Source organism: Ranitomeya imitator, chromosome 4 (assembly GCF_032444005.1).
Source record: "Ranitomeya imitator isolate aRanImi1 chromosome 4, aRanImi1.pri, whole genome shotgun sequence".
In the NCBI taxonomy this organism is placed as follows: domain Eukaryota; kingdom Metazoa; phylum Chordata; class Amphibia; order Anura; family Dendrobatidae; genus Ranitomeya; species Ranitomeya imitator.
This window is the reverse complement of record NC_091285.1, coordinates 724,199,133-724,212,985: the sequence shown is the minus strand read 5'-3', so window position 1 is coordinate 724,212,985 and position 13,853 is coordinate 724,199,133. Positions and strand designations below refer to the sequence as shown.

At 49.4% G+C, this 13,853-nt stretch overlaps 1 protein-coding gene across 2 annotated transcripts in view; it reads right to left on the bottom strand.

Moving 5' to 3' along the window:
• NEURL4 (neuralized E3 ubiquitin protein ligase 4) overlaps positions 1-13,853 on the bottom strand; it is a 171,660-nt gene that overhangs the window by 126,448 nt on the left and 31,359 nt on the right. Inside the window, exons 8-11 of one of the 2 annotated variants that reach the window (XM_069767640.1) lie at positions 9,801-10,092; positions 9,535-9,716; positions 9,333-9,418; positions 9,091-9,253 (exon numbers count right to left, since the gene is read on the bottom strand). In XM_069767640.1, coding sequence (XP_069623741.1) covers positions 9,091-9,253; positions 9,333-9,418; positions 9,535-9,716; positions 9,801-10,092 — 723 coding nt within the window. The remainder of the gene's footprint in view (positions 1-9,090; positions 9,254-9,332; positions 9,419-9,534; positions 9,717-9,800; positions 10,093-13,853) is intronic. The other variant, XM_069767641.1, reaches the window with a different exon arrangement.

Genomic DNA, 13,853 nt, shown 5'->3' with positions numbered 1-13,853 from the left:
GTCCACGCGGACCGAAACGTTTGTAACTATTGTATGTACATTAAATATTCCCCTTTGCATCACATTTCTGGAGTGTGCCTATTATAAATTGTTGCACAGAATGTGTCTGCCATAGGGCTTTGTTCAGCGAATGCAGTGGGGGAGAAAGCGGGGTCGAATCTGCAGTGTGTCTGCGCCATGGTACCTTCTAGAACTAAACTCACAATATGGCATTTTAACATTATCGTGACACAACCATTAAGAGTTCTGTCTCCTACAGACGAGTTAGGTGCTCCTAATCAACTCGTTACCTGCATTATAGACAGCTGTCTTACATAGTCACCTTTATAAAAGACTTCTGTCCACAGACTCAATCAGTCAGACTCTAACCTCTACAACATGGGCAAGACCAAAGAGCTTTCTAAGGATGTCAGGGACAAGATCATAGACCTGCACAAAGCTGGAATAAGCTACAAAACCATAAGTATGAAGGCGCTGGGTGAGAAGGAGACAACTGTCGGTGCAATAGAAGAAAATGGAAGAAATACAACATGACTGTCAATCGACACCGATCTGGGGCACCATGTAACATCTCACCTCATGGGTATCCTTGATCATGAGGAAGGTGAGAGATCAGCCTAAAACTACACGGGGGAACTTGTTAGTGATCTCATGGCAGCTGGGACCACAGTCACCAAGAAAACCATTGGTAACACATTACACTGTAAATCCTGCAGGTCTGCAAGGTTCCCCTGCTCTAGAAGGCACATGTGCAGGTCCGTCTGAAGTTTCCCAATGAACATCTGGAGGATTCTGTGAGTGATTGGGAGAAGGTGCTGTGGTCAGATGAGACACAAATTGAGATCTTTGGCATTAACTTAACTGTTTGGAGGAAGAGAAATGCTGCCTATGATCCAAAGAACATCATCCCCACTGTCAAGCATGGAGGTGGAAACATTAGGTTTTGGGGGTGTTTCTCTGCTAAGGGCACAGGACTACTTCACCGCATCAATGGGAGAATGTATGACGCCATGTACAGTAAGATCCTGAGTGACAACCTCCTTCCCTCCGCCGGGACATTAAAAATGGGTCGCGGCTGGTTCTTCCAGCAAGACAATGACCCCAAACATACAGCCGAGGCAACAAAGGAGTGGCTCAAAAAGAAGCACAATAAGGTCATGAAATGGCGCAGCCACTCTCCAGAGCTTCATCCCATAGAAAACTTATGGAGGGAGTTGAAGCTCCGAGTTGCCAAGCTTGCAAGATTACTTGTTGTAATCTACTTGAAACAAACACTTTTCCAAATGGATGCACAACCATTTATCACCACACTTTGAGTATGATGAATGGGCCAGTTATGAATCCACCTAACAGTAGCCTTGTCAATCCCATACTTGGTCATTTTTTCAACAGGGATAGTATGAGATACTTTATCAAACGCTTTGCCAAAATCGAGATATACTATATCTACCACATTTCCCTGATCCACCCAGTCAGTGATTCCATCATAGAAGGAAATTACACTAGTCTGCATGACTTGTTTGGCACAAACCCATGCTGGCTCTGGTTAATTACTGTATTCTTATCCTAGTACTTGCATACATGCTGTTTAATAATTTGTCCACAGATCTTTCCTGGTGTAGAAGTAAGGCTCACTGGCCTTCACCAATCTTCTGGGACTTCTCCTGTTCTCCATGATCCAAGATTCTGGCTAGTGATTCTGCTATTTCCTCTGCTATCTCTTTCAGTACACTAGGATGTAATTCATCTTGACCAATTAGATGTAATTCATATAAATTAGATAAGTGTTCCCTCACTATCTCTGTTTATATATAGTGTGGATTTTTTTATTCCTTCTATGGCAGGGGTCCTCAACTCCAGTCCTCAAGGCCCACCAACATGTCATGTTTTCAGGATTTCCTTAGTCTTGCCCAGGTAATAATTGCATCACCTGTGTAATGCAAAGGAAATCCTGAAAACATGACCTGTTGGTGGGCCTTGAGGACTGGAGTTGGGGACCCCTGTTCTATGGCACTGCGAAGATCAGTTGATGTTAGAGAAAACCAGATGTAAAATCGGAATTTAAAAGTCTGTCCTTCTCAACATAATTTTTGACCACTTCATCCTTTTCATCCCATAAAAAAAACCAATAGCATCTTTGACATGCTCCCAATATCCTTTTTTACGGCTTTTGGGCTCCCTTGCAAGCTTTACTTCATTACTGGCTTTAGCTCTTCTATCTCTTGCCCTGCAATCAGCATTATATTTTTCTTTATATAGGTCCCCCTCTTTCCAATTAATATACATTTCTTTTTTTTCCTCTTTAACAAGTGATAAATTCTTAGTTCATCCATCCTTTAAATGCTTCCAATTCTTCCTTCTTTTCGGGACTATTACGGATTGTGTGGCGAGAATTTGATTTAGCATATTCTCCCATCCTTCTTGGACATTTCTGTCCTTTAGAATATGCAGCGATTCAAACTTGCCAACCCTCTTTCTGAGTCTATTAAAATCTGCCTATCTGAAATCCAACGATAATCAGTCCTTGCAGGTCTTCTCATCTTGTAATCCAAAATTCAACGATAGAATAATCGATGCCTTCTAAATACCCCGCCATCTTTACTTCTTCAACCATTTCTTCCCTATTGGTAAGAATTAGGTCCAAGATTGCAGATCCTCTTGTTCTCTTATCTACCTTTTGAAAGATAAAGTTGTCAGCAAGAGAAGTTACATTAAGAAGTACATACTTACAATAGTGTCCTTTCAGTTCTTCTCTCCTTATATTCTTACCCAAACAGTTTATGCAGAGCTACCATTCTCTGAAGCTTGGATCTCTGTGGAGATATATGCTTTCCTAACAAGCAATGCAACCTCTCCTCCTCCTTTGTTAATCCTGTTTCTAATCATAAGTTGTAGCCTTCAAGGTTTACATTCCATCATGTGTATCATCCCACCAAGTTTCAGTGATGCCTATGGCATCATACATCTCTTCCTGTGTTAGCAGCTCCAGATCTCCTTGCTGATTTTCCATGTTCTGTGCATTTGTATAGACACATTTTAGTTTTTAGTCGGCTGCCCTTGCTCCTCTATTTTCAGAGTTTGTTGTTTTTGTTCTTTATTTCCACTTCTAATAGGTTCTCAAAATGATTCATTAGCTGCATATTGTTTTCTGCCCGTATATTTCCCATCCCATACTGCTCTAGTTTAAAGCTCTACTGATGAGTGTAGCAAGGCATTTACCAAATATGTGTTTTTTTTATTTCCTAAGACACAACCTGTGAAGATCTGAGGTTGTGGGTTGTAATAATTACTTAGGCAGGTTAACGATGCCACTCGCTTTACTACTTCTGTCCATAGTTACACAGAAAATCCAGGTAGATGGCCAAAATACAAGGTCCTCAGTCCACAAGTTCTCAACCTGGAATCGGTAGTTCCACTGCCCCCATACCAGGCGATATCCACTGTCTCCCAACTTTTGGTATCTCCAGCAGGTATAGTGTGCAGTCACAGCCTATGTTCATCCAGATGATGGATATCATGACAGTAGCTCATGGAAACCCCTCCAGCCAACAATCGATCTCCAAAGCCAGTAGGCCATCCATCGATGTGCTCCACTAGCCATCCTCGATCCTCTCCCTTCGAGCTCACTCTCTCAACTGCCTGATTAACCATATGGCTTATTTCCCTCCCTCCCCTTTAAACATTTGCTTTTAGCTCAAAGAATGAAGCATATTCCATAAGCCCATCACCTGGGACTACATGTGAGACCCCGTGGTAACGTCTCCCCTGGGTCTACAATCCCAATCCACAAGGTAGGCCTAGCGGCTGTAAGAAGAATGGAAAGCTAGAGTTCCTTCATTACTTCTCTTGGGTTTGGCCTTATGTATGGATAAGATCCAGCCTGCTCGGCTTCCTCTGCTTACTGTCACTGAATGGAAACATTGATTCCTGAGGATGAACTGACGAGCAAGAAAATCACTAATAAAACGCAGCAAGAAAATATCTAATAAAATACAATAATATTGACGTAATCAATGCTCCACTCTACGTCCAATAGTCTTTAGTAATTGGCCAACTTCTCATACGACCCATCTCTAGCAAGGAGACCATAATACAAGTAACTCATTTCATGGTCAAGAAACTCAAAATGTTCCTCACGGCACCATTGACCTGGCAGGTTATTCACCTGTAGGCTTAATCTCGTAAGTCAATTTCCAACCACGGGGAGGATGGATGAGAGGACGACCAGTGCTCCCTGCTACTTCACTTTCCGACCCAAGTGGTCGAAGTCTCTGTCTACATGTACGGTACATAGAAAGGTGCGGACCCCGCAGAGCCCCCATCATAATCCCCTCCAGACCCCTATATATGAGTACATATAGTGCACACCCCGCAGAACCCCCATCATAATCCCCTCCAGACCCCTATATATGAGTACATATAGTGCACACCCCACAGAGCCCCCATCATAATCCCCTCCAGACCCCTATATATGAGTACATGTAGTGCACACCCCGCAGAGCCCCATCATAATCCCCTCCAAACCCCTATATATGAGTACATATAGTGCACACCCCGCAGAGCCCCCATCATAATCCCCTCCAGACCCCTATATATGAGTACATATAGTGCACACCCCACAGAGCCCCCATCATAATCCCCTCCAGACCCCTATATATGAGTACATGTAGTGCACACCCCGCAGAGCCCCCATCATAATCCCCTCCAGACCCCTATACATGAGTACATATAGTGCACACCCCGCAGAGCCCCCATCATAATCCCCTCCAGACCCTTATATACGACTACATGTAGTGCACATCCCGCAGAGCCCCCATCATAATCCCCTCCAGACCCCTATATGAGTACATGTAGTGCACACCCCGCAGAGCCCCCACCAAAATCCTCTCCAGTCCCCTATATGAGTACATGTAGTACACACCCTTCCGAGCCTCCACCACAACCCCCTCCAGACCCGTATACATGAGTACATGTAGTGCACACCCCGCAAAGCCCCCATCACAATCCCCTCCAGACCCCTATATACGAGTACATGTAGTGCACCCCCTGCAGAGTCCCCATCATAATCCCCTCCAGACCCCCATATACGAGTACATGTAGTGCACCCCCTGCAGAGTCCCCATCATAATCCCCTCCAGACCCCCATATACGACTACATGTAGTGCACCCCCTGCAGAGCCTCCACCACAAGCCCCTCCAGACCCCTATATACGAGTACATGTAGTGCACACCCCGCAAAGCCCCAACACAATCCCCTCCAGATCATATATACGAGTACATATAGTGCACACCCCGCAGAGTCCCCATCATAATCCCCTCCAGACCCCTATATACGAGTACATGTAGTACACATCCCGCAGAGCCCCCATCATAATCCCCTCCAGACCCCTATATACGAGTACATGTAGTGCACCCCCTGCAGAGTCCCCATCATAATCCCCTCCAGACCCCTATATATGACTACATGTAGTGCACCCCTGCAGAGCCTCCACCACAATCCCCTCGACCCCTATATACAAGTACATGTAGTGCACACCCCGCAAAGCCCCATCACAATCCCCTGCAGATCCCTATATACGAGTACATGTAGTGCACACCCCAACACAATCCCCTCCAGACCCCTATATACGAGTACATGTAGTACACATCCCGCAGAGCCCCCATCATAATCCCCTCCAGACCCCTATATACGAGTACATGTAGTGCACACCCCGTAGGGCCCCCATCACAATCTCCTCCAGACCCCTATATACGAGTACATGTAGTGCACACCCCACAGAGCCCCTACCACAATCTCCTCCAGACCCCTATATACGAGTACATGTAGCGCACACCCCGCAGAGCCCCCACCACAATCTCCTCCAGACCCCTATATACGAGTACATGTAGTGCATACCCCGCAGAGCCCCCACCACAATCTCCTCCAGACCCCTATATACGAGTACATGTAGTGCACACCCCGCAGAGCCCCCACCACAATCTCCTCCAGACCCCTATATACGAGTACATGTAGTGCACACCCCGCAGAGCCCCCACCACAATCCCCTCCAGACCCCTATATACGAGTACATGTAGTGCACACCCCAAACACAATCCCCTCCAGACCCCTATATACGAGTACATGTAGTGCAGACCCCGCAGAGCCCCCACCACAATCTCCTCCAGACCCCTATATACGAGTACATGTAGTGCACACCCCAAACACAATCCCCTCCAGACTCCTATATACGAGTACATGTAGTGCACACCCCGCAGAGCCCCCACCACAATCTCCTCCAGACCCCTATATACGAGTACATGTAGTGCACACCCCGCAGAGCCCCCACCACAATCCCCTCCACACCCCTATATACGAGTACATGCAGTACACACCCCGCAGAGCCCCCACCACAATCCCCTCCAGACCCCTATATACGAGTACATGTAGTGCACACCCCAAACACAATCCCCTCCAGACCCCTATATACGAGTACATGTAGTGCACACCCCGCAGAGCCCCCACCACAATCTCCTCCAGACCCCTATATACGAGTACATGTAGTGCACACCCCAAACACAATCCCCTCCAGACCCCTATATACGAGTACATGTAGTGCAGACCCCGAAGAGCCCCCACCACAATCTCCTCCAGACCCCTATATACGAGTACATGTAGTGCACACCCCAAACACAATCTCCTCCAGACCCCTATATACGAGTACATGTAGTGCACACCCCGCAGAGCCCCCACCACAATCCCCTCCAGACCCCTATATACGAGTACATGTAGTGCACACCCCGCAGAGCCCCCACCACAATCTCCTCCAGACCCCTATATACGAGTACATGTAGTGCACACCCCAAACACAATCCCCTCCAGACCCCTATATACGAGTACATGTAGTGCAGACCCCGAAGAGCCCCCACCACAATCTCCTCCAGACCCCTATATACGAGTACATGTAGTGCACACCCCAAACACAATCTCCTCCAGACCCCTATATACGAGTACATGTAGTGCACACCCCGCAGAGCCCCCACCACAATCCCCTCCAGACCCCTATATACGAGTACATGTAGTGCACACCCCGCAGAGCCCCCATCACAATCCCCTCCACACCCCTATATACGAGTACATGCAGTACACACCCCGCAGAGCCCCCACCACAATCCCCTCCAGACCCCTATATATGAGTACATGTAGTGCACACCCCAAACACAATCCCCTCCAGACCCCTATATACGAGTACATGTAGTGCACACCCCGCAGAGCCCCCACCACAATCTCCTCCAGACCCCTATATACGAGTACATGTAGTGCACACCCCAACACAATCCCCTCCAGACTCCTATGAGTACATGTAGTACACATCCCGCAGAGCCCCCATCATAATCCCCTCCAGATCCCTATATACGAGTACATGTAGTGCACACCCCCCATCACAATCCCCTCCAGACTCCTATACATGAATACATGTAATGCACACCCCCCAGAGCCCCCCCATCCTAATCCCCTCCAGACCCCTATATACGAGTACATGTAATGTAGACCTCGCAGAGCCCCCACCACAATCCCCTCCAGACCCCTATATAGGAGTACATGTTGGAAACTTGGGCTGAAAGGTGGCAGATGAGGTTTAACAATGATAAATGTAAGGTTATACACATGGGAAGAGGGAATCAATATCACCATTACACACTGAACGGGAAACCACTGGGTAAATCTGACAGGGAGAAGGACTTGGGGATCCTAGTTAATGATAAACTTACCTGGAGCAGCCAGTGCCAGGCAGCAGCTGCCAAGGCAAACAGGATCATGGGGTGCATTAAAAGAGGTCTGGATACACATGATGAGAGCATTATACTGCCTCTGTACAAATCCCTAGTTAGACCGCACATGGAGTACTGTGTCCAGTTTTGGGCACCGGTGCTCAGGAAGGATATAATGGAACTAGAGAGAGTACAAAGGAGGGCAACAAAATTAATAAAGGGGATGGGAGAACTACAATACCCAGATAGATTAGCGAAATTAGGATTATTTAGTCTAGAAAAAAGACAACTGAGGGGCGATCTAATAACCATGTATAAGTATATAAGGGGACAATACAAATATCTCGCTGAGGATCTGTTTATACCAAGGAAGGTGACGGGCACAAGGGGGCATTCTTTGCGTCTGGAGGAGAGAAGGTTTTTCCACCAACATAGAAGAGGATTCTTTACTGTTAGGGCAGTGAGAATCTGGAATTGCTTGCCTGAGGAGGTGGTGATGGCGAACTCAGTCGAGGGGTTCAAGAGAGGCCTGGATGTCTTCCTGGAGCAGAACAATATTGTATCATACAATTATTAGGTTCTGTAGAAGGACGTAGATCTGGGTATTTATTATGATGGAATATAGGCTGAACTGGATGGACAAATGTCTTTTTTCGGCCTTACTAACTATGTTACTATGTTACTATGTAATGCACACCCCGCAGAGCCCCCACCACAATCCCCTCCAGACCCCTAAATACGAGTAATTGTAGTGCATACCCCACCACAATCCCCTCCAGACCCCTATATACGAGTGCATGTAGTACACACCCTGCAGAGCCTCCACCACAATCCCCTCCACACCCCTAAATATGACTACATGTAGTGCATCCCCACCACAATCCCCTATATAGGAATACATGTAGTGAATCCCCATCACAATCCCCACCAGACCCCTATACATGAGTACATGTAGTGCACACCCCAATCCCCACCAGACCCCTATACATGAATACATGTAGTGGACACCCCGCAGAGCCCCCACCAGACCCCTATATACGAGTACATGTAGTGCACACCCCACAGAGCCCCCATCATAATCCCCTCCGCACCCCTATATGAGTACATGTAGTGCACCCCCTGCAGAGCCTCCACCACAATCCCCTGCAGACCCCTATATACGAGTACATGTAGTACACACCCCGCAGAGCCCTCATCACAATCCCCTCCAGACCCCTATATACGAGAACCTGTAGTTCACATCCCGCAGAGCCCCCACCACAATCCCCTCCAGACCCCTATATACGAGAACCTGTAGTTCACACCCCGCAGAGTCCCCACCACACCCCCAGAGGGACTCACCTGCTTCATCCACGATGGTGGCTTGTGCCGCTTGACCGTATAAATCCACCACAGCAAACACGTTGGGGGGAACGTTCCAGGCAGCAACACCCTGAGCAACGCCATTAACAAAGAAGTTCAGGGTGCCATCCTCTCGACGCACAACCCCTACAGTGTCACCCGCCTGAAAGAGAAAAGCCCGGTCAGCATGTAGGACTTTATAAGGGAGGAGCATCGGTCTGCCCCGATGGGATGCGTCTGACCTTCAGCCTGTCCAGGTTGTGGCCGTATTCGTCCAGGATGGTGGTGCCGTTGTGCATGACTCCATTGCCGGTCATCATCCAAGTCCCTGCAGAGGAGTAGACATGTTAGAACCGCACGGCGCGGCCTCGGCCCAGCGCAGCCTCGCTCCAGAACACCCACGGCCCAGAACACCCTCGGCCCGTCACGCCTAGAAGAACTCACCTGAGCGCAGGTTGGTCATGGTGGACGGGAGCTGTAAATATGCAGGGTTATGGGTGGTGACGCCAATCTCAATGGATCCTGCCCACTTGTCCACCATCTTATCAATCCGCACCTGAAATACCTCGTTATTATGCAGGGCTCGGTTACTGAGGACCACGCCATGGTTGAAGTCATCGGTGGCACTGGACAGTAATACAAAGACATGATCAGTCATGTTGGCTGGGGACAGCGAAGGGACAGGGCGGTGACAGTCGGGGAATACGTACTGTGGCCGGAGAGCGGTCCGGCCGCCATTCACGATTGACGCTTTCTGACCACAATTGGCATGAAACAGCAGTAGCCCGGGGTCAGGGGTCTGAGAGTTCTGGCGCCCGGCATCGGGTGACCGGGCCCGCAGGATGGCGTTATTCCTCCGCAGACGATCGGCGTGATTGTGATTGTGAACTATTGTCACCTTAACGGCCATCCCATAGAGGTCAACCACACCGTACACCACCGGGGGGGTCTGACATGAGGCCACGCCTGGAGGAGAAGCACAGGCCATCAACCACGGAGACCCTGAGGGCACCGAAAGAGATCAGTCACCTGACATCAGAAAGTACAGGACTGCAGAATGAACGATTACATGTATGATCAGCGCAGACACCACATCGGTACATACAGGACCGCGGGGTATCCTCACACATCGCTACATACAGGACCGCGGGGTATCATCACACATCGCTACATACAGGACCGCGGGGTATCATCACACATCGCTACATACAGAACCGCGGGGTATCATCACACATCACAACATACAGGACCGCGGGGTAACCTCACACATCACTACATACAGGACCGCGGGGTAACCTCACACTTCGCTACATACAGGACCGCGGGGTATCATCACACATCACTACATACAGGACTGCGGGGTATCCTCACACATCGCTACATACAGGACCGCGGGGTATCATCACACATCGCCACATACAGGACCGCGGGGTATCATCACACATCGCCACATACAGGACCGCGGGGTATCATCACACATCGCTACATACAGGACCGCGGGGTATCCTCACACATCGCTACATACAGGACCGCGGGGTATCATCACACATCGCTACATACAGGACCGCGGGGTATCCTCACACATCGCTACATACAGAACCGCGGGGTATCATCACACATCACTACATACAGGACCGCGGGGTAACCTCACACTTCGCTACATACAGGACCGCGGGGTATCATCACACATCGCTACATACAGGACTGCGGGGTATCATCACACATCGCTACATACAGGACCGCGGGGTATCATCACACATCGCTACATACAGAACCGCGGGGTATCATCACACATCACTACATACAGGACTGCAGAATGAACGATTACATGTATGATCAGCGCAGACACCACATCGGTACATACAGGACCGCGGGGTATCATCACACATCGCTACATACAGGACTGCGGGGTATCATCACACATCGCCACATACAGGACCGCGGGGTATCCTCACACATCGCCACATACAGGACCGCGGGGTATCCTCACACATCGCTACATACAGGACCGCGGGGTATCATCACACATCGCTACATACAGGACTGCGGGGTATCCTCACACATCGCTACATACAGGACCGCGGGGTATCCTCACACATCGCTACATACAGGACTGCAGAATGAACGATTACATGTATGATCAGCGCAGACACCACATCGATACAGACAGGACCGCGGGGTATCATCACACTTCGCTACATACAGGACCGCGGGGTATCCTCACACATCGCTACATACAGGACTGCGGGGTATCATCACACATCGCTACATACAGGACCGCGGGGTATTATCACACATCGCTACATACAGGACCGCGGGGTATCATCACACATCGCTACATACAGGACCGCGGGGTATCATCACACATCGCTACATACAGGACCGCGGGGTATCCTCACACATCGCTACATACAGGACCGCGGGGTATCATCACACATCGCTACATACAGGACTGCAGAATGAACGATTACATGTGTGATCAGCGCAGACACCACATCGGTACATACAGGACCGCGGGGTAACATCACACATCGCCACATACAGGACCGCGGGGTATCATCACACATCGCTACATACAGGACTGCGGGTATCATCACACATCACTACATACAGGACTTCGGGGTATCATCACACATCGCTATATACAGGACCGCGGGGTATCATCACACGTGTGATCAGCGCAAACACCACACATCGCTACGTACAGCACCGCGGGGTATCATCACACATCGCTACATACAGGACTGCGGGGTATCATCACACATCGCTACATACAGGACTGCGGGGTATCATCACACGTGTGATCAGCGCAAACACCACACATCGCTACATACAGGACTGTGGGGTATCATCACACATCGCTACATACAGGACTGCGGGGTATCATCACACATAGCTACATACAGAACCGCGGGGTATCATCACACATCGCTACATACAGAACCGCGGGGTATCATCACACATCGCTACATACAGGACCGCGGGGTATCCTCACACATCGCCACATACAGGACCGCGGGGTATCATCACACATCGCTACATACAGAACCGCGGGGTATCATCACACATCACTACATACAGGACTGCGGGGTATCCTCACACATCGCCACATACAGGACCGCGGGGTATCATCACACATCGCTACATACAGGACTGCGGGGTATCATCACACATCGCTACATACAGGACTGCGGGGTATCATCACACGTGTGATCAGCGCAAACACCACACATCGCTACATACAGGACTGTGGGGTATCATCACACATCGCTACATACAGGACTGCGGGGTATCATCACACATAGCTACATACAGAACCGCGGGGTATCATCACACATCGCTACATACAGAACCGCGGGGTATCATCACACATCGCTACATACAGAACCGCGGGGTATCATCACACATCGCTACATACAGGACCGCGGGGTATCCTCACACATCGCCACATACAGGACCGCGGGGTATCATCACACATCACTACATACAGGACTGCAGAATGAACGATTACATGTGTGATCAGCGCAGACACCACATCGGTACATACAGGACCGCGGGGTAACATCACACATCGCTACATACAGGACTGCGGGATATCCTCACACATCGCTACATTCAGGACTGCGGGGTATCATCACACATCGCTACATACAGGACCGCGGGGTATCATCACACATCGCTACATACAGGACCGCGGGGTATCCTCACACATCGCTACATACAGGACCGCGGGGTATCATCACACGTGTGATCAGCGCAAACACCACACATCGCTACATACAGGACCGCGGGGTATCATCACACATTGCTACGTACAGGACTGCGGGGTATCATCACACATAGCTACATACAGAACCGCGGGGTATCATCACACATCGCTACATACAGGACTACGGGGTATCATCACACATCGCTACATACAGGACTACGGGGTATCATCACACATCGCTACATACAGGACTGCGGGGTATCCTCACACATCGCTACATACAGGACTATGGGGTATCATCACACTTCGCTACATACAGGACCGTGGGGTATCATCACACATCGCTACATACAGGACCGCGGGGTATCATCACACATTGCTACGTACAGCACTGCGGGGTATCATCACACATCGCTACATACAGGACTACCGGGTATCATCACACATCGCTACATACAGGACTGCAGGCATCATCACACATTGCTACATACAGGACTACGGGGTATCATCCCACATCGCTACATACAGGACTGCGGGTATCATCACACATCGCTACATACAGAACCGCGGGGTATCATCCCACATCGCTACATACAGGACTGCGGGTATCATCACACATTGCTACATACAGGACTATGGGGTATCATCACACGTGTGATCAGCGCAGACACCACACATCGCTACATACAGGACCGCGGGGTATCATCACACATTGCTACGTACAGCACTGCGGGGTATCATCACACATCGCTACATACAGGGCCGTGGGGTATCATCACACATCGCTACATACAGGACTGTGGGGTATCATCACACATCGCTACATACAGGGCCGTGGGGTATCATCACACATCGCTACATACAGGGCCGTGGGGTATCATCATACATCGCTACATACAGGACTGCAGGGTATCATCACACATCGGTACATACAGGACTGCAGGGTATCATCACACATCGCTACATACAGGACGGCGGGGTATCATCACACGTGTGATCAGCACAGACACCACATCGCTACATATAGGACCGCGGTGTATCATCACACGTGTGA